Here is a 26,057-nt window from a genome sequence, read left to right as displayed (position 1 = left end):
TCCTTCCTTCCTTCCTTCCTTCCTTCCTTCCTTCCTTCCTTGTTGAGATGGAGTCTTGCTCTGTCACCCAGGCTGGAGTGCAGTGGCACGACCTTGGCTCAACTCACTGCAACCCCCACCTCCTGGATTTGAGCCATTCTTCTGCCTCAGCCTCCCAAGTAGCTGAGATTGCAGGTGTGCGCCACCGTACCCAGCTAATTTTGTGTTTTTAGTAAAGATGAGTTTTCACCATGTTGGCCAGGGTGGTCTCAAACTCCTGACCTCAGGTAATCTGCCTGCCTCACCTCCCACAGCACTGGGATTTCAGATGTGAACCACCGTGCCAGCCTAAAGCCCTTTCTTCTGCTTGTTCTATTCTATTGCTGAAACTTTCCAGTGCATTTTGCATTTCTCTAAGTGTGTCCTTGATTTACAGAAGTTGTGATTGTTTTTTATTTATGCTATCTATTTCACTGAAGATTTTCCTTTCATATCCTGTACCATGTTTTTGATTTCTTAAGCCATATTTCACTTTCCCCTGCTACCTCCTTGATTAGCTTAATAATTGACCTTCTGGATTCTTCTTCTGCAATTCAGAGATTTTGTCTTGATTTGGATCCATTATTGTCGAGCTGGTATGATCTTTTGGGGGTGTAAAAGAACCTTGTTTTGTCATATTACCAGAGTTGTTTTTCTGGTTCCTTCAAATTTGGGTAGACTATGTTAGGAAGACCTGGGATTCAAGGGCTGCTGTTCAGATTTTTTTGTCCCCCGGGGTGCTCCCTTGATGTGATATTTTCCCTGTTCCCCTGTAAATGGGGCTTTCTGAAAGCTGATCTGTAGTGATTGTTTTTGCTCTTTTGGGACTAGCCATCCAGTGGAGCTAGCAGGCTCTGAGCTGGTACTGGGGAGTGTCTGCAGAGTCCTGTGATAGGTTCCGTCTTCAGGTCTTGCAGCAGTGGATACCAGCACCTGATCCAGTGGAGGTAGCAAGGGAGTGAAGTTGACTCTGTGAGGGTTCTTGGTTGTATTTTTGTTTGGTACACTGGTTTTGTGTTGGTTGGCCTCCAGGCGAGAGGTGGCACTATCAAGAGTGCATCAGCTGCAGTCCTCTAGGGAGGATGCAAACTTGCCCTAGGGGCACCTGGTGAAGTATTCTTTCTCAGGGAAGGGCAGGGCTATAGAGCTCCCAAGAGATGATAACCTTTGTCCTCAGCTACCAGGGTGGTAGAGAAAGACCACCAGGTTGGTGTGGGGTACAGGCCTGTCTTTGGGTGGGGCTTGCTGCAGCTGCTGTAGGGGATTTTGGTTACATTTCCAGTGTAATTATGGCTGCCTCTGCTGAGTTATACAGGTTACCAGGGAAGTGGGTGCAGGCCGGCAGTCACAGACCTCACCCTGCTCCCATGTAGCCCAAAGTCCTATCCACTAGTCTCACTTCCACTGTGCTCTCCCAACAGCATCAAGTCTATTTTCAGGTGGCCAGTGACCAGGGCTGAGAACTTGCCCCAGACCAAGAGCCAACCCATTGAGAAAGCAAGCAGACTCACAGTTTTTCTGCATCTCAGGGAACCTGCAGTGGTGATCCAGTTCCTTCAAAGGGTTTCAGCTTTCCTGATATGCTTCTGTGGTAGTTTTTGGAGCAAAAGTTCATGATGTGAGACTTCACAGGCTGCTCTGTCTGTCTGAGCAGGAGCTGCAAGCTAGTCCTGCCTCCTAATCCAGTTTTCATTTCTTTCATTACATATTCATCAGCATGATCCAATTTCATAATAGAATTACAATGAAACTTACATTTGAACACTACACAATAATTTCCTTCCTTCCTCCCTCCCTCCCTCCCTCCCTCCCTCCCTTCCTTCCTTCCTTCTTTTTGTTTTTTGGAGACAGAGTCTTGCTCTGTTGCCCAGGCTGGAGTGCAATGGCACAATCTTGGCTCACTGCAACCTCCGCTCCCCAGGTTCAAGCGATTCTCCTGCCATAGCCTCCTGAGTAGCTAGGATTACAGGTGGCTGCCACCACGCTCAGCTAATTTTTTTTTCTTTTTTTTAATTTATATTTTTAGTAGAGGTGGAATTTCACCATGTTGGCTAGGCTGGTCTTGTACTCCTGACCTCAGGTGATCTGCCCACCTTGGTCTCCCAAAGTGCTGGATTACAGGTGTGAGCCATTGCGCCAATGCCCCATTTTCTAATTTAATTTGCTTTACTCATTGGTCTGGGCCACTGGAGTGAACCCTAGTGGCATTCACTATGTGAAGGAAATGGTCTGAATGACTACTTAGTTTATAGAGGTAGTTATTTAAAACAAACAAACAAATACACTTCTTTTTTTCTTTTAGAGATAGGGTCTCACTTTGTTGGTCAGGTTGGTCTTGAACTCCTAGCCTCAAGCAATCCTTTCACCTTGGCCTCCCAAAATGCTGGGATTACAGGCATAAGCCACCATGCACAGCCAACTTTCTTTTTTCTAAACTAAAAATGTTGGGCAGTCTGTAACTCAGCTTTAGGTGGGACCCCTCTGACACTCACAGTCTCTTTTTGCTGATCACCCATATTAGCGGAGGGAGATTAAATATAAAGTCAAAAGACTCAGTTGGAATCCCAGATCAGCCACTGACGAACTGTGCAAACTTGGAAAATTAATTTCACCTCTGTGAATTGTGGTTTTGCCATCTGCAGAGTTGAATGTTAAACACTGCCCAAGATATTAAGTCAAGTGTTATTGGATTGAAATGAAATATAAATGTAACTTTGTAAATGTCAAATTATGACACAAAGCATATGGTCAGTGTCAATGTCCTAATTGTTCCTAACTTTTCATCATACTCTCCTATGTCGTCATTGTGGCTGCCATCCAGATATCCCCTCTGCAGAGGGGAGGCACAAGGCTTTTTCCACCTGCTTCTTCCATCTGGTTTAATTCTCCTTCAGCACAATGAACAAGCCTCACTTACTTGTGCCCCAGCTCCATATTCTCTTATGAGAGGGGCAAGGTTGTGTCTACAGTTTACATAGGCATCACTCCTGTGCTAAACCCCTTGATCTGCAGCATGAGGAAGAAGAAACTCAAGCATGTTTGTTATTTTTTATTTTTGACAGAGTCTTGCTCTGTCATCAGGCTGGAGTGCAGTGGCACGATCTCAGCTCACTGCAACCTCTGCCTCCTTGGTTCAAGCAATTCTCCTGCCTCAGCCTCCCAAGTAGCTGGGACTACAGGCACGTGCCACCATGCCCAGCTAATTTTTGTATTTTAGTTGAGACAGGGCTTCACTATGTTGGCCAGGATGGTCTCAATCTCTTGACCTCGTGATATGCCCGCATTGGCATCCCAGAGTGCTGGGATTACAGGCGTGAGCCACCATGCCCGGCACATATCTTTTAAAAAACGAGAAATAGCAATGTTCTTGCTACTCAGAACACATTGTCTCTTTCTGAATATTGCTGATCAAGAAACTGTTTCTATCTGGAAAAGAAAATTGAATAAACCATACAGAACCATATAGAAGTTAAGGAAAAAAAGACACCTAAGTGTCAGGAATTGTTGTAAATTCTATTGACTCTCCTTTTGTTGTTGTATATTCATTTTCTGGCTGCGAAGACACAATGTCTTTTTTCATCTCTAAAATCAGCCTGCTTGTGAGGCCTGTTGAAAGGCCTATCAAGTGAGACTATGGATCTTATAGCACTATGTACTATGATCTCAGATGACTTAAGTCTGATCTCAGATGACTTGGGTCTTCTGTTGCTTCCTACAAACAAAATCCATTTGTCTTTTTTTCTGAAATACATTTACATTATTTAGGTGACTATAAGCTAAGAAGGCAAGTGTGCCAAGTTCCAGTAACCACAAGATATCAGAATTCTCAAATGTTGCTGAAAAGGAATTACTGTAAGAGGTTGTATCATCTTCTCTTCTAGAACAGAATAAATCAGCATTTCTTAAAGAGCTGGCTTACTTTCCAGTGCCTACTTTCCTCAAATGACCGGTAAAAAAGAATTCCATGACTAAGAGGAGGAAAAGTGCGCACTAACACTCTGCTTTCCTCTTGAAGACTCACACGCACTTCATCTGGGATGTCCTAGAATGAAACAGTCTTTGTAGGGCTGGAGCTTCTCAAAACATTTGATCATGAGAATGCTTTGTTTAACCACCTATGAATTTAGTTCAATGAAGACAATCTCCTGGGAATACTTTTAGAAAAATGGTTATGTAAATAACCAACAGCAAAGACTTAGGAAATGGTACTAGGTGGAATGGTCCTTTAGCTCTGAATGAAAGAAGTCTACTGTAACAGAATTCAGGCTGTAGAAATCAACTCATAAGCAATTTGTTTTGTTTTGTTTTTGATACAGGGTCTTTCCCTGTCATTCAGGCTGGAGCGCGGCGGCATGATTACAGCTCACTGCAGTCTTTAACTCCTGGGCTAAACCAATCCTCCCATCTCAGCCCCACAAGTAGCTGAGACTACAGGTGCACGTCACCATACTTGACTAAATTTTTTTGTTTTTTTAAGAGATGGAGTCTCACTATATGGAGTCTTTTTTTTTTTTTTTTACATTTTTTTAAGAGATGGAGTCTCTCTAACTCCTGGATGCAACCATTCTTCCCATCTCGGCCTCCCAAAGTGTTGGGCACCTGACCCATGAGCAAACTGAAAATGCAAATCGTTACACTCATGTCCATCTTTGCATTACTGAACACAATCTTTTTGGATATATTTTAAGGTTTGATTGTTACCCAGGTAAGTTTGACCTAGAAACCAAAAAATTTCAAGAGAAAACAGTTAAAATCCAATGACTTAATAATTTTTTGAAGTGAGAGTCACTCCTTACTCTTAGCTTCCAGCAGTGACTCATACCTGTAATTCAAAGCAATCCAGGAGTCTGAGGCAGGAAGATGGCTTAAGCCCAGGAGTTCAAGACCAACCTGGCCAACATAGTGAGCTCCCTTCTCTAAAATAAGTAGATAAATAGATAAGTAAATAGAAATAAAAATAAATAAAAAAGATCTTTGAGGCATAGAACATTACTGGTGTGTAAATGCTTACTCTTTTTGGAGAGGGGAGATGTAAGTGTTTGTTGAGGCCTCATTTATCAATAGCAAGCTTGACTGGACCCCCCTTCAAGCCATAGAGACACAGCCCTTACTCGCCAACTGTATCCACTGAGGTTTGTGGTTCCATTTGGGACCCAGGTTGAAATGATGGAGTCAGCTAGAGGCTCTCAGTAAATCAATGGGGAATGTGGGAGAAAATGATGCATTGATCATAGTAATAGCCTCATAGTCACCTGGGATCCCATCACTTTCTCTTCCAAACTCCCTAGAGTCTGATTCTAGAAGGTAGGCCAGAAAATGGCTAAGGGCTGGTGCCACTTGCAAAGGAGTCAATAGATTTTTCTTCCTGAAGCTTTCATTAAAAAGTGAATTTTCATTTGTATATTAAATTCAGCAAATAGAGAACCATTTAAGGCACATTAAATTCAGCAAATAGGCTGAGGTCAGGGGTTTGAGACCAGCCTGCCAACATAGTAAAATCCCATGTCTACTAAAATACAAAAATTAACTGGGCATGGTGGCAGGTGCCTGTAATCCCAGCTACTCGGGAGGCTGAGGCAGGAGAATCCCTGGAACCCAGGAGGCAGAGGTTGTGGTGAGCTGAGATTGCACCACTACACTCCAGCCTGGATGATGGAGTGACTCTGTCTCAAAATAAGTAAATAAGTAAATAAATAAATAAATAAATTCAGCAAATAGAGAACCATACTTAGGGGGCATAGATAATGGAGTGAAAGAAAGGCAAAAGAAATGGAGAGAGAGGGGTGGACTGGGAGAATAAAATGTAGAACTGAAAGAAGAAAGAGAAGGTTAGTAATATTTTGTGCGGTTGGAATTAATAAAGTACTGCCAAATAGTGCCTTCTGCAGAGGAAGACAAATATCACATTTTCTCACTCACATGTAGGAGCTAAATAAGTGGATCTCGTGGAGGTAGACAATAGAATGGTGGTTACCAGAGACCGAGAATGGAAGCAGGGAGGGAGGATGAAGAGAAGTTCATGAAGGCATGCAAAAATACTTAGGTAGAATAAATTTTAGTGTTCAATAGAGTGGGGAAATCACAGTAACGATAATTTATTGTATATTTCTAAGTAGCTAGCAGAGAAGAATTGTAATGTTCCCAGCACAAAGATAAATATTTGAGGTGATGGATATTCCAATTATCCCTATTTAATCGTAACACATTGTATACAGCTATCAAAATGTCACATGTACCCCTAAAATATGTAAACCATTATATATAACATTTTAAAAAATATTGCTTTCTGTGTTATGCAGAGACTGTTTCTCTGGCTTTAGCAGAAAGGGTGTAGACTCTAAATAAATTGAATTGCAGCAGGGTGTGGTGGCTCATGCCTATAATCCCAGCACTTTGGGAGGCCAAGGCAGATGGGTCACCTGAGGTCAGGGGTTTGAGACCAGTCTGGCCAACATGGCAAAACCCTGTCTCTACTAAAAATACAAAAATTAGCCAGGTGTGGTGGTGCACGCCTGTAATCCTAGCTACTTGGGAGGCTGAGGCAGGAGAATCGCTTGAACCTGGGAGGCAGAGGTTGCAGTGAGCTGAGATCGTGCTGACTCAAAAAGGTATTTGTGTACCAATGTTCCTACCAGCATTACTCACAATAGTCAAAAAGTGAAACTAGTTCAGTGTCCACGAGCAGAAGAATGGGTAAATAAAAAGGTGGCATATACATATAATGGAATATTATTCAGCCGTAAAAAGAATGCAGTGTTATTTGTTTTTTGCTTTTAAGACAGGTTCTCACTTTGTCACCCAGGCTGGAGTGCAGTGGCATGATTTTGGCTCACTGCAACTCTGCCTCCTGGCTTCAAGCAATTCTCCTGCCTCAGTCTCCCGAGTACCTGGGATTACAGGGGTTCACCACCACAACCAATTTTTGTGTTTTTCGTATAGATGGGATTTCACCATGTTGAGCAGGCTGGTCTTGAACTCCTGACCTCAGGTGATGCACTTGCCTCAGCCTCCAAAAATGCTGGGATTACAGGCATGAGCTACCACACCTGGCCTCCATGTACTTCTTCCTGGCAAACTTGGCAGCTCTGGAGATCTTCTACTCTCTCACCGTTGCCCCTCTGACTCTGGCCAATGTCCTGTCCATGGGGAGAAACCCTTTCCCTGCCTGGCTGTGGAGCCCAGATGCTCTTCTTCATCTTCCTGGGCTGTGCTGACTGCATCCTGCTGGCCGTCATGGCCTTTGACTGGTTCGTGGCTGTCCATCATCCTCTGTGTCACGGCCTCATCATGAGCTGGAGGTTGTGTGTCCAACTGGCCCTGGGGTGCTGCTGGTTATGCAGCTGGCTGTGCTTATCTTCCAGCTCCCTTTCTGCAGCAGCAAAGAAATCAGCATGTTCTACTTTCATGTCCTTCCTGTCATGAGACTGGCCTGTGCAGACACCCGGGTCCATAAGGCCACTCTGTTTATGGTCAGCATCCCCATTCTCACCGTCCCCTTCCTGCTCATCATTCTCTCCTATGTCTTCACTGTGTCTGCAGAGGGGAGGCACAAGGCCTTCTCCACCTGCTCCTCCCACCTGACTGTGGTTCTTCTCCAGGACGCATGTACAAGCCTGGTCTACTTGTGTCCCAACTCCAGTTACTCTCCTGAGAGGGGCCATGTAGTGTCTGTGGTTTACACCTTCATTATCCTGTGCTGAACCTCTTGATCTATAGCATGAGGAACAGAGAACTTAAGGATGCTTTGAAGAGAGCAATGACAAGGGTCCTGCTGCTCTAAACACGTGCCACTCTTCAATACGTCTGGGCAGAGACACATGGCATACTGCTGGAAAGATGAGAAGGAGGAGGACAACAGTTCATTGTGTTTTATACTGTTACTTCGTCCTAGTTATATAATGTTTGAAAAGTCATTTTCCATTTCCCAGCCTCAGGTTCTTCACCTCCAAAATAGAGATTACAATACCTGCAGGATCCAAATTCTGGGGGCGGGGGGGTACTTCTGAGGGTTAATAGACACATTAAGTGAAAATACTTTGTGACTTTTAAAGGGAGATATGGGCCGGGAGCAGTGGCTCACCCCTGTAATCTCAGCACTTTGGGAGGCCAAGGTGGGTGGATCACTTGTGGTCAGGAGTTTGAGACCAGCCTGGCCAAACTGGTGAAACCCTGTCTCTACTAAAAATACAAAAATTAATTGGGTATGCTGGTGGGTGCCTATAATCCCAGCTACTTGGGAGGATGAGGCAGGAGAATCACTTGAGCCCAGGAGGTGGAGATTGCAGTGAGTTGAGATTTTGCCATTGCACTCCAGCCTGGGGCACAGAGCGAGACTCTGTTTCAAAAAAAAAAAAAAGGGAGATATGGCAGCCAATGTGGTTATTGCCCTCTTCAACATCAGGTAAATCTAAATCTGCCCTACCTTGGACTGACGTCCAGTTGTTGTTCTCGGGTTCTCAGCAGGCCCAAACAGTGCACATATGGGCAGGCGCTAAACCAGGAATAGGATGCAAATAAACTGGGACCACTGAGTTGGTGCTTTTTTTGAATTAATAATCTTTCATCTTAATTTCTATTCCAGGGAAAGGTGATGGGGAAAATACTGGAGTTTTGGGATTTAGGTAGCTTCTCTTTTCTTTTTTGTTTTGAGATAAGAGTCTTGCTCTGTTGTCCAGGCTGGAGTGCAGTGGTACAATCTTGGCTCACTGTACCTCCACATGCTGGGTTCAAGCATTCTCCCACCCCAGCCTCCCAAGTAGCTGGGACTACAGGTGCCACATCAGCACACCTGGCTAATTTTTGTATTTTTAGTAGAGATGGGGTTTCATCATGTCGGCCAGGCTGGTCTCAAATTCCTGAACTCAGGTGATCTGCCCACCTTGACCTCCCAAAGTGCTGGGATTACAGGTGTGAGCCACCATGCCCGACCTCTTTTCTTACCTTTATACAGGCGCTTATTGGTCTCTATATTAATCTCTGGCTCTGTATCAGCCTGCCTCTGAAATGTTCTACCCATGACTGTTCATTCCCCTCCCCTGTTTCCTTTCCTTTCTCTCCCTCCTTCTCCTCCCCTCTTCTCCTCTTCATCCTTCTCATTTCTCTTTCCTTCTCTCTGTCTCTCTTACACATATCTCATATTCTCCTGTTCTGTCTATCCCAGGCTAAGTGTGCATAATATGTAAAAACTGCTTTGTCAGTTGAGTCTCCCTGGGTTGGAGAGGGGGCATATTGGTTCAAATCTGGATTCAAGTAGAGCAAAGCTAATGAAGCGAAGATAAACAATGACTGGACACTGGGAGTGGAAAGGACTCATTTCCATGACTGAGTAGTCTGAGTAGAATGATGGTCATTTTCGTGACGGTCAGTCGTCTCCAGCAATGGTTATCAGTGTTTCCATGGCTTATTGTGTGTGTGTGTGTGTGTGTGTGTTTTTTGTAGAGTTTGGGAAGCTCATTTATTCTTTTACCCATTGACTATTTAGTGACTTATTTATTCAACAGCACTCAAAAGACAGTAAACAACTCTTTATTTAACTCTGCTATGTACTGTGTCCCCACCTGTGATTGGACCAGGAAGTAGAAAAGTAAGAAGCAGCACCTGCTTTGAAGGAAGTTAAAAGTTTAGTTAAGACTCAAGAGCTCACACCACAGTCACACCAAGGTCCACGTGATGTAAGACTGAAATTTCAGAGAAAGGACAGTGAAGGGAATCAAGGCGAGTCTGATGGGGGAAGGTGGTGTTTGAGCTGCATCCTGACAGGTTTCCAGCTCTCGAACTGTGCAAAGGGGAGCAGGAAGGGCATTTCTGAAGGAGGGAACCGGAAGGTGCAAGAATGAGAAATCGTCTCCCTTGGTCCCTGTTTCCTTATCTAGAAAAGTATGAAAAGCGTGCTATAAGTTTTATGTTTTTCTGAAAGAGTATCACAGGCCCAAAAGACAAAAAACATAATCCATATTCTATAGAATTGAAATTTTGCCCTCTTTGAAAGAAAAGAAACAGAAGCATCTTTTTTTGGTTTATTCATAGATACTTCCTACCCTTCCTATCTTCTACAGCAATATTCTACTGGGTCAGTATTATCTGTAGGACTCCAGCTCTTTGGATAACAGGGGTTTTGGTGAAATAAACATTATATGGTCAAATAAGTGTGATGAAGACTGTGCTGATCAAAGTGAAATTACTATTTTACCGTCGCTTTACTCAGAGCCTGTAAGATGCAAATGTGCAGTCATGATTCCTTAAGCTGAGGGATGTATTTTGCCATGTTTTCCAAACTCTTTTTTTCTTTGGAGGACGTCTTGAAATGGGTTGTTTTGTTGAACTTAACGTCGGAAAATGCTGCATTAGCTGATGCTAATTTTGAATACCATGATTATTATTTTACCTGTGAATGAAATATTCCAGGCATTTCTCAGTTCCCCATGCTGTTTGAGAAAGCAGTGCAGTTATAATGGGTTAGCAGATTTTTTTTTCAAGTGATTGAATTAGGGAATTAACAATTCTCACATACATTAACTCACTTATCTTCACAACAATCCATGAGATGGGTACTATTATTATTATTATTAATTATTTATTTTTTTTAGAGTCTCTCTGTTGTCCAGGCTATAGTGCAGTGGTGCAATCTAGGCTCACTGCAACCTCCTCCTCCCAGGTTCAAGTGATTCTCCTGCCTCAGCTGCCCAAGTAGCTGGGATTATAGGCGTGTGCCAACACGTCTGGCTAATTTTTGTATTTTTAGTAGAGATAGGGTTTCCCCATGTTGACCAGGCTGGTCTTGAACTCCTGGCCTCAAGTGATCCACTTGCCTTGGCCTCCCAAAGTGCTGGGATTCCAGGTGTGAGCCATCATGTCTAGCTGAGATGGGTATTATTATTATCTTTGCTTATGGATAAGGACCTTGAGGCACAGGGGCATTAAATCAATTGCCCAAGGTCACACAATCATTAGTGGTAGAACTGAGATTTGACCTGAGTAGTTTGACTCCACAGCCTGGTCAGGCAACCACTGTCTTGTGTGAGCTTGGGAAAATCATCTTATTTATCTGTTCTTAATTTAATTCATAATAAAGTGGGGGATAATAATATCTACCCTAACTCCCTCCCTGAGTTATTGTGAGATATCAGGAAAAAACAAAGTTAAAAAAGTACAGTAAAATTCAGTATGGCTATTAAAACATTCAAATGAAGAAATACACTAGATGGCTTATTTCTTTAATTGCAAGGAGTTAAAAGCCACAATTATCCAATTGTCCTTTACCTGTGCTTCATTATGAATATCCTCTTACTCTTTTAAGGAATATATATATTTTAAATTTTTATTTATTTATTTATTTTGAAACAGGTCCCTCTCTGTCATCCAGGCTGCAGTGCAGTGGCATGATCATAGCTCACTACAGCCTCGAAATTCTGGGTTCAAGCAATCCTGCACTTCAGCCTACTGAGTAGCTGGGGACTACATGTGCCCAGCACTATAGCTGGTTAATTTTTAAAATTTTTCTTTTGTAGAGATAGAGGTCTCACTATGTTGACCAGGCTGGTCTTGACCCCTGGGCTCAAGTGATCCACACTTCTTGGCCTCCCAAAAGACTGGGATTACATGTATGGGTCGCTGCATCCAGCTAGTTTTTTTTTTTTTTTTTTTTTTTTTTAGATGGAGTCTTTCCCTTTCATCAGGCTGGAGTGAAGTGACACAATCTCGGCTCACTGCACTCTTTGCTCCCCCACCCCCCAGGTTCAAGTGATTCTCCTGCCTCAGCCCCCCGAGTAGTTGGGATTACAGGCACCCGCCACCACGCCCAGCAAATTTTTGTATTTTTAGTAGAAATGGGGTTTGCCATGTTGGCCAGGCTGGTCTTGACTCCTGACCTCAGGTGATCCACCCGCCTCAGCCTTCCAAAGTGCTAGGATTAGAGGCGTGAACCACAGAACCCAGCTTAATTTTTGTATTTTTTTTGTGGAAACGGAGTCTCACTATGTTGCCCAAGCTGACAAAGAACTTTTAAACACAGTTGAAACTGTACAACTATAGAAGGTGCCACCTTGTGAATGTCTGGAAAAACTAAAAAAGTTAAAATGGCAAAAGCTGAAAAGATTATCGGGTGTCCTACGGCATGCTAGTCTTATCTAAAGCACCTTTCTGGATTATCTGATTTTTTAACGATTTGTGCCTTATAAAATCTTGCAGCTATTTTCCAACTTGGTAAGCTGTAGAAAATTCATAGGAATGCCAATAATTCTTGTCCATAGAGATATAAATGAATTTTGCCTGGTAGAAGTGCAATTGCTCTTCCACCACCCTGAGGCCAGTTCTGCATTTATTATTTATAAATTTTTATTTTTATTAAAACAAAAGTTTTTTTTTTCATTTTTAAAATTTTAAGTTCTGGGGTACATGTGCAGATCTTGCAGGATTGTTACATAGGTATACACATGCCACGGTGGCTTGCTGCCTCCATTCCCCCGTCACCCTTCTCCTAATATTATCCTTCCCCAATCTCCCTACCCCCAGCTATCCCTCCCCTAGCACCCCACCCACAACAGACCCCAGTGTGTGATGTTCCCCTCCCTGTGTCCATGTGCTCTCATTGTTCAACACCCACTTATGAACGAGAACATGTGGAAAACAAAATTTTTGAGACAGAGTCTTGCTCTGTTGCCCAGGCTGGAGCCCAGTGGTGCGATCTCAGTTCACTGCAATTTTCACCTCCCAGGTTCCAGAGATTCTTCTGCCTCAGCCTCAGCTGGGATTTATAGGGGTACGCTACCACACCCGGCTAATTTTTTGTATTTTTAGTAGAGATGAGGTTTCAGGATGTTGGCCAGGCTGGTCTTGAAGTACTGACGTCAAGTGATCTGCCCGCCTCAGCCTCCCAAAGTGCTGAGACTACAGGCGTGAGCCATCAAATCAGGCCAATTGTGCGTTTATTAATGCATTCATTTCAGCATTCCTGATTGCCTATGTATGAGTGTGCTCTTTGTGTTTTCCTCTGAACAGGGTTAGCCTCTTACTGGTTTCCTCATTCATTAATGAATAAAACAAAGTCTTTGATGTGTGTGCATTTTATATTTGTAGGGAAGTCATGATTTTACTCTTTTAAAAACAATTATCCTGTAACAGGAACCCTTTGAACAGAGGCTAACAGGCCACCCTTGATTCCTGCTGTAGAAAGAATTTCTTACTCCAGGCCCCAATGGTCCTTTTCAGATTTCTAACGTGAAGGGTTGTTCATAGCTCTGCCACTCTCAAAAGACTCTATTTTCCTAAAGCGCAGGGACCTAACTGTCGCCATCAACAAAAATGTTTTAAAGGCAGGGTGTGGTGGTGCACGCCTGTAATCCCAGCACTTTGAGAGGCCGAGGAGGGCGGATCGCTTGAGTTCGGAAGTTCCAGACCAGCCTGGGCAACATGGAGAAACCCCATCTCTACAAAAAATGCAAGAATTAGCTGGGTGTAGTGGCAGACGACTGGAATCCCAGCTACTTGGGGGGCTGGGAAGGGAGGATGGCGTGGGCCAGGGGGTCGAGACTGCCGAGAGCCATGATCACACCACTGCACTCAGTTTGGGCAACAAAACGAAACTCTGTCTAAAAAACAGACAGACAGCAAGCAAGCAAGCAAGCAAACAAACTAACCAACCCACCCCCAAACTCCCCCAAAATATCTTAAGGTAAGGAGGTGTTAGTATTTCTGATCGACTCGTCTTTCCTAGTATGACCACCAGGGAGCGCAAAAGCCCTCCCGGTACTAAGTGGGGGCCACCCCGCCCGCGAGCGCGGCGGGCAGAAGGCAGTGCGCGGGACGCGAGAGAGGACTAGGGCTGGGACTCGCGGGGCCGGCTCAAACAGCCCGACCGCATCTTTATGGGAGCCGATGAGGTCAGCAGGGAGCACGCACCCAGATAGCAGAAGAGGGCAAGATACTGCTAGAATGACAAAGACATTTACGGCCTTTTCACCTGAAAACCCAGAGCAGATCCTATTCTTGAGAATTAAATCTTCGGCTCGCCAGCCCCGTTTGTTGAGCTCCACTCTGATGAATGTGTCATTTGTTCCCAAGAAGACAAATTGGGTAGGGAAAAGAGGGGGAGGCGGGGAGAAGACGGGATAAAGGGACGATCTGCTTTTCGGAAGCGGAAGCCGCCTGGGAACCACCTGCGCACCAAGCGGGCTGCGAGGAGGGCGAGCGCTCCAGGGCAGAGCCCTGTATTTTACAGCCCCTCCTCGCTCACAGGCTTCACAGCAAACTACGAAGTGGGCATCATCTCCAATTTACAGACGCGGGAACGGGGTCCTCTTGAGAAACGGTACTTTCCCAAACGTATGCAAATTGTGAGTGCCCAGTGTCTCCACTGGCACCAACAACATGAGCTGCTTACGTTTCTCGGAGCGGTCCCCACTTCCAACAAGCAAAAGATCCACATTCTTTGACCGCCCCGAGCCGTCCTGCATCTCCAGATCTCCAGGTCTTTCCTCGGGACACCTCCTCCATCCCCCCACTTTCACTGCGAGCACTCCCGAGGCTGCTTCCGCTCCTCAGAATGCCTTCCCCCCGGCGGGTTATTTTTAGAATACTCGACTCACACCCAACCACATCACATTGTCTTGAGTTATTTGTTTTCGGGAGCTTGTCCCCGCCTAGCAACCGGTCTGCTAAGAACTGGATCGTAGCGCGGAGCCGGGCCAGACAGGCGCTCTTGCTCTTCCTCGGCCTGCGGCGGGATCCGCCGGCCCAGGGGCCTCTCCCCGGACTCCACGCGTGTCAGGAGGGCTCTCGGGTTAGGGAAGTGGTGGCTGGAGACGCCCCGGGCGGCCGGGCGGTGGCGGGGCGCGGGTCCTTTAAGAAGGAACGCGGGGCGCGGCCAGGTAGGGGCGGGTCCCGGGCGGATCAGCGCTGCGCCGGCGCCGGCCCGGGAGCCGGATTTGGAGCGCGCGGCGCTGGTGGGGGCGGAGGGGCGGTGCGGTGGGGCTTCCCGTGGCCTCGGACGCTCCTCCTGGCTCGCGGCCGCCGCCCGCCGCCACCTGCGCCTCCAGCTCCTTCGCCCCGGCGGGCCTGGCCGCCGCTTCCGGCAGCTTACCTGGGCCGCGCTCACCTGGGCCGCGCTACCTGCCTGCGGGCGCCTGGGCTCCAGGATGAAGGACCGGCTGGAGCAGCTGAAGGCCGTGAGTGTCGCCGCGGGCGGGGGGCTGCGTGGGAGAGGGGCTTCCTTTTGCTCCCCAGGTCGAGGCTGGAGGGGGCCCGAGTCCGAGGCCTGCCCTCCCCAAATCCCCACCGCTTCCCGCGCCGGTTCCGCACCCTCCCCTCCCCTTCCTCACGGGGTCATGTGCCCGGTGATTCATCGCTAGGCAATGATTTTCCTGAACGCCTCTAATCCTCCCACCCCGCAAGCTGGACAGTGTCTGTCCAGAGCTGGGTCCCAAGGAGGGTGCTTGGGCCCGGCAGGGCTCACCATGAGGTCAGGGGTCCCCTCACCACCTGCCCACTGCTGCCTGGCATTACGCCCAGGACCAGCCTCCTCTCCCTTTCCAGTTTCCCTCCTGAGGGGCGCCAGGTCTGGCTACCTCTTCCCCCAGGGAGCAGCTCAGAGCTCCCTGGTGACTCTGGAGCTGTGAGGCGGTCACCTGCCGGGATGGGTCAGCTCCTCTCCAACTGGTGGTTCGTAATTGTTATCCTCGCGTGTCGTTGTCCCCCCTCCCCGACCGTATCTTTTGGAACAGCTGTGTAGACTGCCTCCCGCCCTGCTGCCCAAAAGCTGTAAAACCTTAGGCTACTTACTGAGTCTCTGTTTCCGCATCTGTCACATAGGAGTGTTCATACCCTAAGAATTTGTTGGGAGGATCAGATGATACAAGGGAACTTGGTATAGAGAAGGGTTAACGCAGGGGGTTTTAAGACAGTTATTCATTGAATCATTCAATACGTAATTATTGAGTGTATTCTTTGAGGAGGTCCAGTGCTAAGCCTTGGAGATTCAGTGGCATAGGTTCTACCTTAATAAAATTAAAATATAGCCCTCGACACTCAAGAGTTTGGTCCATCTACATTGGAGCTCGTCACAACTGTAGCAGCTTAGGTCTCCGTCTAGCCACGCAGAATCGGAATCTAGTTGTTCATCAGTTTTCCCAGGTGACTCATGGGCACATAGTTTGGGAAGCACTGGACTGGACTAGAACTGGGGTTGCCTCCTGGCTCCACCGCTTACTGGCGACCCCTTAAACTCCCAGCCTAAGTTTTCTCATCTGTAAAATGGGTGGTTGTAAGGTCTAAAAGCAACAGAACATGCATAAGAACGCTTTTATGGTGCATGGCACGGGGGACTTAATAAATGGCGAATATTATGCTAGTGATTGTGAGTGCTCTTTGGAAAATGCAGAGTGTTTGATGATGTTACGAGAGTTTATCCTTTTCCTGCCTTGCTTGGATGAGACCTTCATGTCTGTTTCACCTGTTCTGGGTAACAGGGCTGCGGAGGAGACAGAGAGCTGGGGAAGTGAGAGAAGCAAAGGGACAGTTGTCTGTTGTGGGAGTGGTTTCTTGCCTCAGGCTTGTTCTTAGTCATCTGAGCCTCACAGTGTCCAGGTTACTGATCGAGAAGAATTTATTGCCCCTGTTTTTATAGATGGGGCAACTGATGCTCACAAGGTAGGAGGGATGCCCCAGGACACAGAGCCAGCCAGGGTATGACCAGGAAAGGAACCCAGGTTCCTGACACTCTCCATGGTGCTCCTTCCCTTGAAGCATGCTGACTGGGGAGGCAGAAGGAAAAGAAGAGCATGGTTTTGACAATCTCTCTCTGTGTTGGCACACCCAACCATAAAAAATACAAAACTGAACAGCAGACTCCTCCATTTGTTAGGAAATCCATTTCCAGAGGAAGATGCTCCACGGCCTCTTTTCAATAGCTCATTGTCAACCATGAGCAAAGAGTCTTAACTGAGCTTTGAGTTCCAAGAAGACATTTAATTTGCCTGGGAAACCTGAGCAAGTCCCTTTGTCTCTCCTCGGTGCCTCATGGTTACCCTCTGCAAAATGGAATTAATGATGGGTTTCCTCCCTTTCCCTCTTGGGGATGTGGTGAAAGTGAGACTGGAGATGGTGGTGTTATTATGGGAGGATTGTTCTGAAATCACAGGGTGGCTGCCCTAGCGTTTTGGAGCAGATGCATGGCAGCTCGGGACAAAGGGATGCAGGTGATAGGTCCCAAGACTCTGATCACTGTGTTTCTTTGTGTCACTTAACTTCTCTGCTTCTCAATTTGTCCTTTGTACAACAAGGAATTTAGTTGATCTCAGAAGCCCCTTCTGGCGTTATTATAGGTTTCTGTGAAGACTGTTAAGGTTTACGTGGATTTTGGTGTCCAATTCACCTCCTCTTACCCCCTCTCCCCAGCTAGACTCCCAGGGATCAATCTCACTGAAACAAGACATGCATCTTCTCCCTGATTTCCATTATCAATGAGAAGCATTCGTTAACCTGTATGAAACAAATTTCACATCGAGCAGCCTATGCAATCTCTTTCTGTGGTGTTCATTCTAAACCCTGGGGAGGCGGGGTGGTAACTGCCGCCCAAGAGCTGGAGAGCTTTCCTGCCTGAGACTGGCTTTGCTCTGGGTAGATACAGGGAAAACATGTGGGGTTGATGGGTAGAAATGAGGAATCTGTAAGAAAGCATTTTTAGTGGACAGAGCTGCCCAAGGATGGAGTAGATGGTGTACCCTCCAGCATGGGAAGGAGGCAGGAAGCTTGTTGGGATGTTGAATGTTGTAGGAATTTGAGCATCCCTTGGAGGGGAGGTGAACCAGGAGATACAAGGCCTTCACAACCTTGAGAATGCGTGGTTTTATAAAATGATTCATTGTCTGTGAGCCTGTGGTAAGGCTTTGAAGTTTACAGGGACTGAGATCTCAGAGTAGCCCCTGTAAAGTGGATCATCGCCCTTTTCCCATAGGATCATTGTGAGAGTAAAATGAGATAATCTGTGACAATCACCCGCCACTGTTATTGTGAGTTCCCTTGTCTTGGCCTGCTGGTAGCAATGTCCACACAGAAGCGCATCCTTTCATGAGGCCATGGTCACACACCTGACTTACCTGATGTCATTTCATCTCATCTCTTACACTTCTCTTCCTGGTAGGCTCTCTTGACAGGCTGTTTCTTCAGTGACAGAGGACAGGCTTGCCGGGAATGTGCAGTGTCTCCACCCAGCCTATCTCAGGACATGGTTCTCTCTGATTTCTCAGCAGCTGAACTTTGAATCTCCTGAGTCTAGTGATCTTTTGCCTGGCCCTGTTTTCATTCAGCAAACATTTACTAAGTACTGAGTACCTATTGTGCGCCAGTCCTCACACTAGATGGTGGAGTATAGTGGTGATAAACACATGTTCCTGGCCCTTAGAAAGTTCACGCTTGGAAGAAACAGAAGAAATAGACATGAGGATACCATCCTTGTGATAGAAGCAACCACAGGAAGACCCTGTTGTCTAGTCCTTGGAAGATGGGAGATGGGCATGAGGCTTTGGGTGGGTTCCCGAGAAGAAGTAATGCTTGAGCTCAGCTGCTTCTTCCAGCCCAGTCTGACCTCTTCAGATACATAAAGGTGTTTGGAGATATGTAAGGCACCCTACGTACCAGATACGTAAAAGTTCCTTGTCTTAAATCCTCTCAACCCTGCAAGGGAGAGTGGGTTTTTATGTTATTCTCATTTTACAAGTGAGAGAATTGAGGCTTAGCAAGAAAAGCAAGGATCCTAGATTTTCTTAATCACTTTCCCATTGGTGTATAAACCATCAAGAGCATATAAAACTCAAGGGAGCATCAGCAGAGTCGCTGGGGTATGGTACCTGCTGATCACCATGGTCAGAACTTTGTGACCTCCATGTGCCCCACATCCTGCTGGCCATCAAGTTTAGGTAGGATTATACACAGTCCTGGTATCGAAGGGTAAATAAATGGTCACGTAGGGAAAACAGAGACATGTGGTACATGACAAGAGGACCAACAGTAATCGAAGGGCGATGATGGTAACAGAGAAGCCAGTGAGGTGTGGAATAGAGGTTGAAGGCTTTGAGCCCCCCTGGAGACTCATCTATAGAGGACTAGATATGACATGGATGTAATGGCACTTTGAAGACCAGCACCAATAGGAACACGCTAATGAAATCGACCACCTGGGGCTCTAAAGGCCACACTGACTTTTTACTCTCTCCGTTCTATCTTGTTTCTTACTCCTTCCTAAATGGCTGTTGTTGGCCTCCTTCCCCACTGGAAGCTCCAGGATCTTTGTGGAATCATAGTTCCTTAGGATAACATTGTAACCCCATCAGAAATGTGGAGCTGTGTACTTCCCCTTTAAAGCTTAATTTGTTAATAAATATTTATTGAGCCACTTTTATGTGTCAGGTGCTTTGGATCATAACTCAACCTTAACATACCAATCTGCTGCTTCACTGGGATTCTGTCCTTTTCTAGTCATAAAGTTTCATACAAGTCAGGATTCCTGCCTCCCCTCTTCTCTGCACCTGGGAGGATTCATTCTCTGGGAGAGCTGTTTTTCTGTGAGCAGACGGGAAGCAGAGTGGAGAGTGATGGGGATTGAGTGGGGATTACAGCCCCATCAGCCGGAGGCCAGAAAATGCTTGGATGAGAGAAGGGGATTAATTTTATTTTTATTCCTGTGAGTGTGGGGGAAGTTGGGGGAATTCACAGAAACTAAGGGGGCGGGGGACACTTGTTCATGTTGTCCTCTCTCTCCTCCAAAGTGTCCTCCCTGCCTTTGTCAAAATTTCTACCCATCTTCCAAAACTCATTCTTTATAAGAAGTGTTCTCTAATTGCAACCTAGAGTGCTCTCCTCCATTCTTGTAGCTCTCATGGGCTGCATGTTGCTTTGCAGTGAGGTTTTTTTTTTGGGGGGGAGTTACCATGGAGTGGGTTTGAAACCACTGTCCATTGCTTTTTATAAGTTGGACTCTTTGCCGTCTAGGTCCTTTGTCTTTAAGGTCAATGTTTCTAGTACTTGTCACCATATCAATTATAATAACTGATCATTTATTGAGGAGCTGCTAACTATTAGAGAGACTTATGCTGCGTACCTTACATACCTGGTCTCTAATTCTCTCAACCCTGCAAAGCAAAGTGGGTTTTTATATTATTCTCATTTTACAAGCAAGGGAATTGGGATGTTACTCTCATTTTTCAAGTGAAGGAATTGTGGCTCAGATCTGACTGAGATTCCCATCTGGGAAGTAGTGAGCTCAAGAGTTGAACGTGTGTGTCTTGGTTTTTCGTGTCACCTTACACTGTATTTGATTGTCTCCCTAACCACACTGTATGCCCCTGAGGCAACAGCAGTTATGATCGTTCTGTGGAGCCCCAGTGCCTAGCACTCTGCATGATAGGCGTATATTAAACTTTGTCTGTTAGTTGATTAACAACAGCTTGGCCCTAACACATCCTTTACTCATTATTACAACTTATTTTTCTTGCTCCATTCCCTGTGGGCTGGTGAAACTTTACCTACCTGAAGTGGAACATTTACTGAGGGAACCCATGTATTTGCTAATGAAGCCAGAGCTTACAGGTCCATCCCCAAGGACAGAGTTCCAAGGCTGCTAACTATACCTAAACGCCTAGCCCAAGACAACATGGAAGGTTGCCCTTATTTAGAAAGATAGTGAAGGAGAAGATGTGGCTGTCATGGTGAACATTTAGCTACTTCATTTTTCTCCTGGTAAAATTCTACATATCTCTTACTCTCCGTTCCAGTGTCATCCAGCTTCCCAGGCTGACAGCACTGACCGTGCCTTTCCTCGGACCCCACAAACTTTATTTTTGGCGGTGTATGCAAAGAGCCACATGGTACTGCAATTTCAGATATTGCTGGCTCTGTTAGGTCCTGCACTCTGGGAGGGCACAGACCATGCGTGTTACATTCTTTCTTCTACCTTCTCAGCCCAAAGCCTGTAAAGCCGTAAGCCAAACCATCCCGTCGATGAATGGGGATATTCTCTAACTGTATTTACCCGCAGATTCTGTCGTCCCTGAGGGGCCTTATCTCCAGCCACCTTTACGTTAGGCCCCTCTGCAGCTGCCCCCACCCCATCCCCTCTCTCAGGGCAGCCTGCTTTCTGGCATTGGACCATTTCCATGGCAACCTTCCCCAGTCTCTATCTGGAAACTGAGCAAAGTTCAACCCCCCACCTAAAGAGATGAGTGGAGCAAACACCGTCTGGGTATGTTCAGCTCCCTGGGTTAGGACAGTCTGGTATTGCATCAGGATTTTTTTTTTAAGTAAATTTTTAAATTTTAGGCTACTTCTAGATTTACGGAAAAGTACAAAGATAGTACAGAGAGTTCCTGTCTAGTCCTCCCCTGGTTCCCTCACTTGTTTGCATTTTACACTACGGTGTACACTTAGCAAAACTAAGGGACCGATATTGGTAGATGACTATTCAGCCAACTTCAGACTTCATTTGGGTTTCACTAATGTCCTCTTTCTGTTCTAGGATGCGATCCAGGACACCACATTGCATTTGGTTGTCACGTCTCCTTAGCTTCCTCTGGCCCGTGACAGTTGCTTAGACTTTCCTTGTTTTTTGTGACCTTGTCGGCGGGGCTCTGGCATCTGTTTTCTAGTGCCCTGGAAGCACGTTTCCTGTGGCCGGTGCTACATGCTACAGCTGGGGTGGAGGTGGGGCAGCCGTTAAGAGGCATCACTCCAGATGGCTGAGGACAAAGGCCCCGCAGTCAGCTGCCCAAGCACCCCCCAGCTCAGGTGCCCACTGTCCGCAGGCTCTTGGGCAGGCCGCTTGGTGTCTTTACACTTTAGTTTTCTCAGCTGTAAGATGGGGAATGGCCCCAGAAGACCGGCCTAGGGATGAACTGTCATGGTCACTAGAAGGCACACATCTTAGAAGGATCCTCACTCAGCACATGTTGAGTGTTCCATGAAGGCTACGTGTTGTCACTGTTAAGTATTCTAGAATGACCGTGAGGGGGAGGAGGCTTGTGGCACAGGGGCTGAAAGGAAGGGTTGGAGAGAAGGCTGAGGATGGAGTAAGACAGTACTAGTTCCTTTCTTCCTCCTCTCTGTGTCCTTGAGAACTGAATGCCATGGTGGGGTCCAGAGTCCAGGACAGGAGACAGGGGAAGGGAGAGGAAGTCAGAGAGGGAAGAAGTGTGGGGTAGAGAAGGAAGGAGCTAAGGACACCTGAGATCTTCAGGAGGAAGAAGGTCTTCCTTGAATGGCTCCTGGGATGAGAGAGAAAGCAGGAAGAAAGTGTGATCTTCTCACCCTGAATGACCTTCTTGTAGGTTTCCTTTGGGTAAATACACTCATTCATCAAAATTTCTCCCAGGAGTCACATCTGCCAACATTCTCTAATAAGCTTCCATCTTCCCCAGGCTCGACCTTGAATTCAGGCAGGGTTGGGCACTGCATCTTCTCTTGGGTGTATAATTCCTTGGGCTAAGCACTGTCATCATGTGTCATGTGGTGGTGTATTATGTGAACCGTTGCTTGGCATATGTTAGATGTGCAATAAATACTGCTGGATGAATGAATGAACAAATGAATCTGTTACTTTGCATGGAACATTGTGGCTGTGCTGATTGGTGATAGGACCCTGAGATGCCTCTCTGAGTTAATGAAGCAGAGAACATTGGATTAGACCACCCGGGGTTCTAATCTTGGCCTTGTTCCTTATTAACTGTGTTGCTGGATGAATTAATCTTCCCAGCCACAGATTCCTCATTAGTATACATCTCCCTAGAGGGCCTCTTACCTCCAACTTCTTTCATTCTTGGGACTTTTTATTCTTCTTCTCTAGACCTACTTCAGGTCTGGAGAAGCAAAAGCATTCTTATATTTCCAAAATGGATAAGCCTGGGAAGAACAATTATTGTATTAATTTCTAATTGTATCACTATCAGGAAACAGCTTATATGACTTTTGTTCTGTGAGATTTGGCATTTTCTTTGTGTCTTTTTTTTTTTTTTTTTTTTTTTTTTGAGTTTGAGTTTTGCTCTTTCGCCCAGGCTGGAATGCAGTGATGTGATCTCAGCTCACTGCAACCTCTGCCCCTCCAGGTTCAAGTGATTCTCCTGCCTCAGCTTCCCCAGTAGCTGGGATTACAGGCACGTGCCACCTGTAATGTAAGATGGCATGTGGGGAATTGGACTTCAGTGATTTTTGTATACAGCAAACAGAATGCAAGTTCTTTTGAAACACACATAGAAGATTGAGAAATACCATGTATTGAGACACAAGGAAGGCCGGGCACAGTGGCTCATGCCTATAATCCTAGCACTTTGGGAGGCTGAGGCAGGTCGATCACCTGCGGTCGAGAGTTTGGGACCAGCCTGGCCAACATGGTGAAACCCCATCTCTACTAAAAATACAAAAAATTATCTGGGTGCGGTGGTACGTACCTGTAATCCCAGCTATTTAGAAAGCTGAGGCAGGAGAATCACTTGAGCCTGGAGGGGCAGAGGTTGCAGTGAGCCGTGATCACATCACTGCGTTCCAGCCTGGGGGAAAGAGCGAAACAAACTCAAAAAAAAAAAAAAAAAAAAAAAAAAGACACNACAAAGAAAATGCCAAATCTCACAGAACAAAAGTCATATAAGCTGTTTCCTGATAGTGATACAATTAGAAATTAATACAATAATTGTTCTCCCCAGGCTTATCCATTTTGGAAATGTAAGAATACCTGCCTAAAAAGCTGTTGGGCTAAAGATAAATCAAAGTAGAAATGACAAACTGTTTAGAAATGAATGATCACAAGAGTGGTAAATATCAAAATTTGGGAGAAGTAGTAGAAGAAGAATTGAAAGGGAGCTCTGTTTCTTTAAAGCATATAGTAGAAAAATGACAGATTTAAAACACATGAGGTAAATGCCAATGAATATATGAAATTCTCTCCTCCTGAGACATCTGGTGTTGCCATCTAAGAGTTGGCATTAGAATTGCATCTTTAACAGAAACTCTTCTTAGCAAAAACAAGGCCCAATTTTCTGCTTTAGATGGCATGATCTTGGGTGTTTTAATACATGCCCAGCATTGCTCTAAACATTTCACCTGTAGTACTGATTTAATCATCACAACAATTCTATGAGCAGATTATTCTTGTCATGCCACAAATGAGGTAACTGAGGCACAGAGAGGTTAAGTAACTTAAGAACATATATAGCTATTAAGTGGAAGAGCCAGGTTTTCAACTCTGTATCTCTGGAGAGATACAGAGCTTTCTTCAAAGTAGAGATACGGAGATACAGGACTCTCTGTAGGGATATAGGGCTTTCTTCAAAGTAGAGATACAGAGTACATCTGACTGCCTGAGTTGGATTATATACGCTGGTATCTTTTTCACTTATGCATATAGATTAATCCAACTTAGTTTATGGATGTTGCGGCATCCCCTGAAATAAGCAAGAGCGTGTTTACTGAGCTGGAGTGGAGAGGGAGGGTACTTTCAAGTGTGTGTAGTGGGGAAGAGCAGGAGCCCTGGGCTCCCATAGTCCTGCCTGTGAGTCCTAATGATGTCATTTATTAGCTGAATCATTTAGGATGAATTATTTAATCTAATTAAGCAGTTGTCTCATCTGGAAATGGGGATAGTCATATTTGTCCCTCATAGGGATGATGTGAGAATTAATACATTTGAAACCACAAAAGTGCCTGCAACAACATACACATTATCTGTTGTTATTATTGTTGGGGCACAGTGGGTGGAGTGGGGTTGTCAGGGTCCTTGGCTCTTGTCCAGTTGTCCACTGGCTCTCTGGCCTTGCACTCACTGATAGGGTTTATTCTGCAGTGTCTTCATCTTTCAAATAGGGCTAATTCATTCCTCAAGTTGTTCAGCTAGGGCTTTCTTCAAAGTAAAAGCATGAGGCCCACTTAGGATATCATTGTCGATTTCCTCTTGATTTCATCTGAGGAGTGTGTTGGGAAAGTCACATTTAAAAGAAAAGGGGAAGTGTCCTCTCTGGGAGGGTTTCACTGGAAGAGAAAGTACAGCTTAGTGAGAGAACTGGGCACTGGAGAAGAGTCATCTGACTCTTTAAATAGGAAGCAGAGAGCACCAGGTGCCTGTTGAGAACCTACACATTCAGAATTTTTCTGGCTCTTTAAAGAAGAGGGACTGGAAAAACCAGATGTTGGGCAGTGTGTGCATGGGTGTGTACGTGTGTCGGTGTAACCCTTGTATAAGTGATGGTGTTTGTCTTTAGGACTCCCCGGACCCTCATCTGGAGGGAGGCAGTTTGGGGATGTGGGTAGAAAAACCAGGTATCAGGCTGGGTGTGGTGGCTCACGCCTGTAATCCCAGCACTTTGGGAGATGTAGGCGGGTGGATCACCTGAAGTCAGGAGTTGAAGACCCACCTGAGCAACATGGTGAAACCCTGTCTCTACTAAAAATAGAAACATTAGCCGGATATGGTGGTGTGTACCTGTAATCCCAGCTATTCGGGAGGCTGAGGCAGGAGAATTGCTTGAATGCAGGAGGCAGAGGTTGCAGTGAGCTGAGATTGCACCACTGCACTCCAGCCTGGAATATAGAGCAAGACTCTCTCAAAAAAAAAAAAAGTAAAAACCAAGTGTCACTATGTCATTGTCTCTTTGAGTTACATTTACTGGGAGATAATCTGGATTTATAAAGAAGGATCTGTGTCTCCGGAGCAAATAATTGTTTAAATTTGGAGAAGAGAGGTGCAAGAATTTGTACTCACCTGGTTGTGCCAGGAGGAGTCCTGCCCCACCAGCCCACAAACCTTTAATGTCCCACTGTGGGAAGTTAAAGACCATATCCTTTCGTCTCTGTTATTCCTTTGACCTAGAAACTTTCCTGGGAGGCTCTTGTCTCTCTGGGGTCTGGCACCTCTGTCAGGAAGAAAATCAGAGCTGGTGAACAGTGTGCTTTTCATCTGGGATGACTTCCTTTATCTTTGTCTTCTTCTGTCTTGCCGCTCTGATTTGTAAAAATTCTTTTTTTTTTTTTTTTTTTTTTTTTTTTTTTTTTTTTTTTTTTTTTTTTTTTTT

At 45.6% G+C, this 26,057-nt stretch overlaps 1 protein-coding gene and 1 pseudogene across 7 annotated transcripts in view; both read left to right on the top strand.

Moving 5' to 3' along the window:
- Positions 1-7,073: 7,073 nt before the first annotated feature.
- LOC119467015 lies at positions 7,074-7,858 on the top strand (annotated as a pseudogene).
- A 6,736-nt stretch (positions 7,859-14,594) lies between these two features.
- The window catches only part of STX3 (syntaxin 3), a 49,552-nt gene continuing 38,089 nt past the window's right edge, over positions 14,595-26,057 (top strand). For 5 of the 7 annotated variants that reach the window (XM_037727993.1, XM_037727995.1, XM_017498883.2 and 2 more), the window contains exon 1: positions 14,595-15,179. In XM_037727993.1, coding sequence (XP_037583921.1) covers positions 15,150-15,179 — 30 coding nt within the window. In that variant the 5' untranslated portion in view covers positions 14,595-15,149. Of the gene's footprint in view, positions 15,180-15,334; positions 15,673-26,057 lie in introns of those variants that run through there. The other 2 variants (XM_017498881.1, XM_037727994.1) reach the window with 2 other exon arrangements.

Source organism: Cebus imitator, unplaced genomic scaffold (genome assembly GCF_001604975.1).
Source record: "Cebus imitator isolate Cc_AM_T3 unplaced genomic scaffold, Cebus_imitator-1.0 Scaffold253, whole genome shotgun sequence".
In the NCBI taxonomy this organism is placed as follows: Eukaryota; Metazoa; Chordata; class Mammalia; order Primates; family Cebidae; genus Cebus; species Cebus imitator.
The sequence above is the reverse complement of the archived record's forward strand: the minus strand, read 5'-3'. Positions and strand labels throughout refer to the sequence as shown.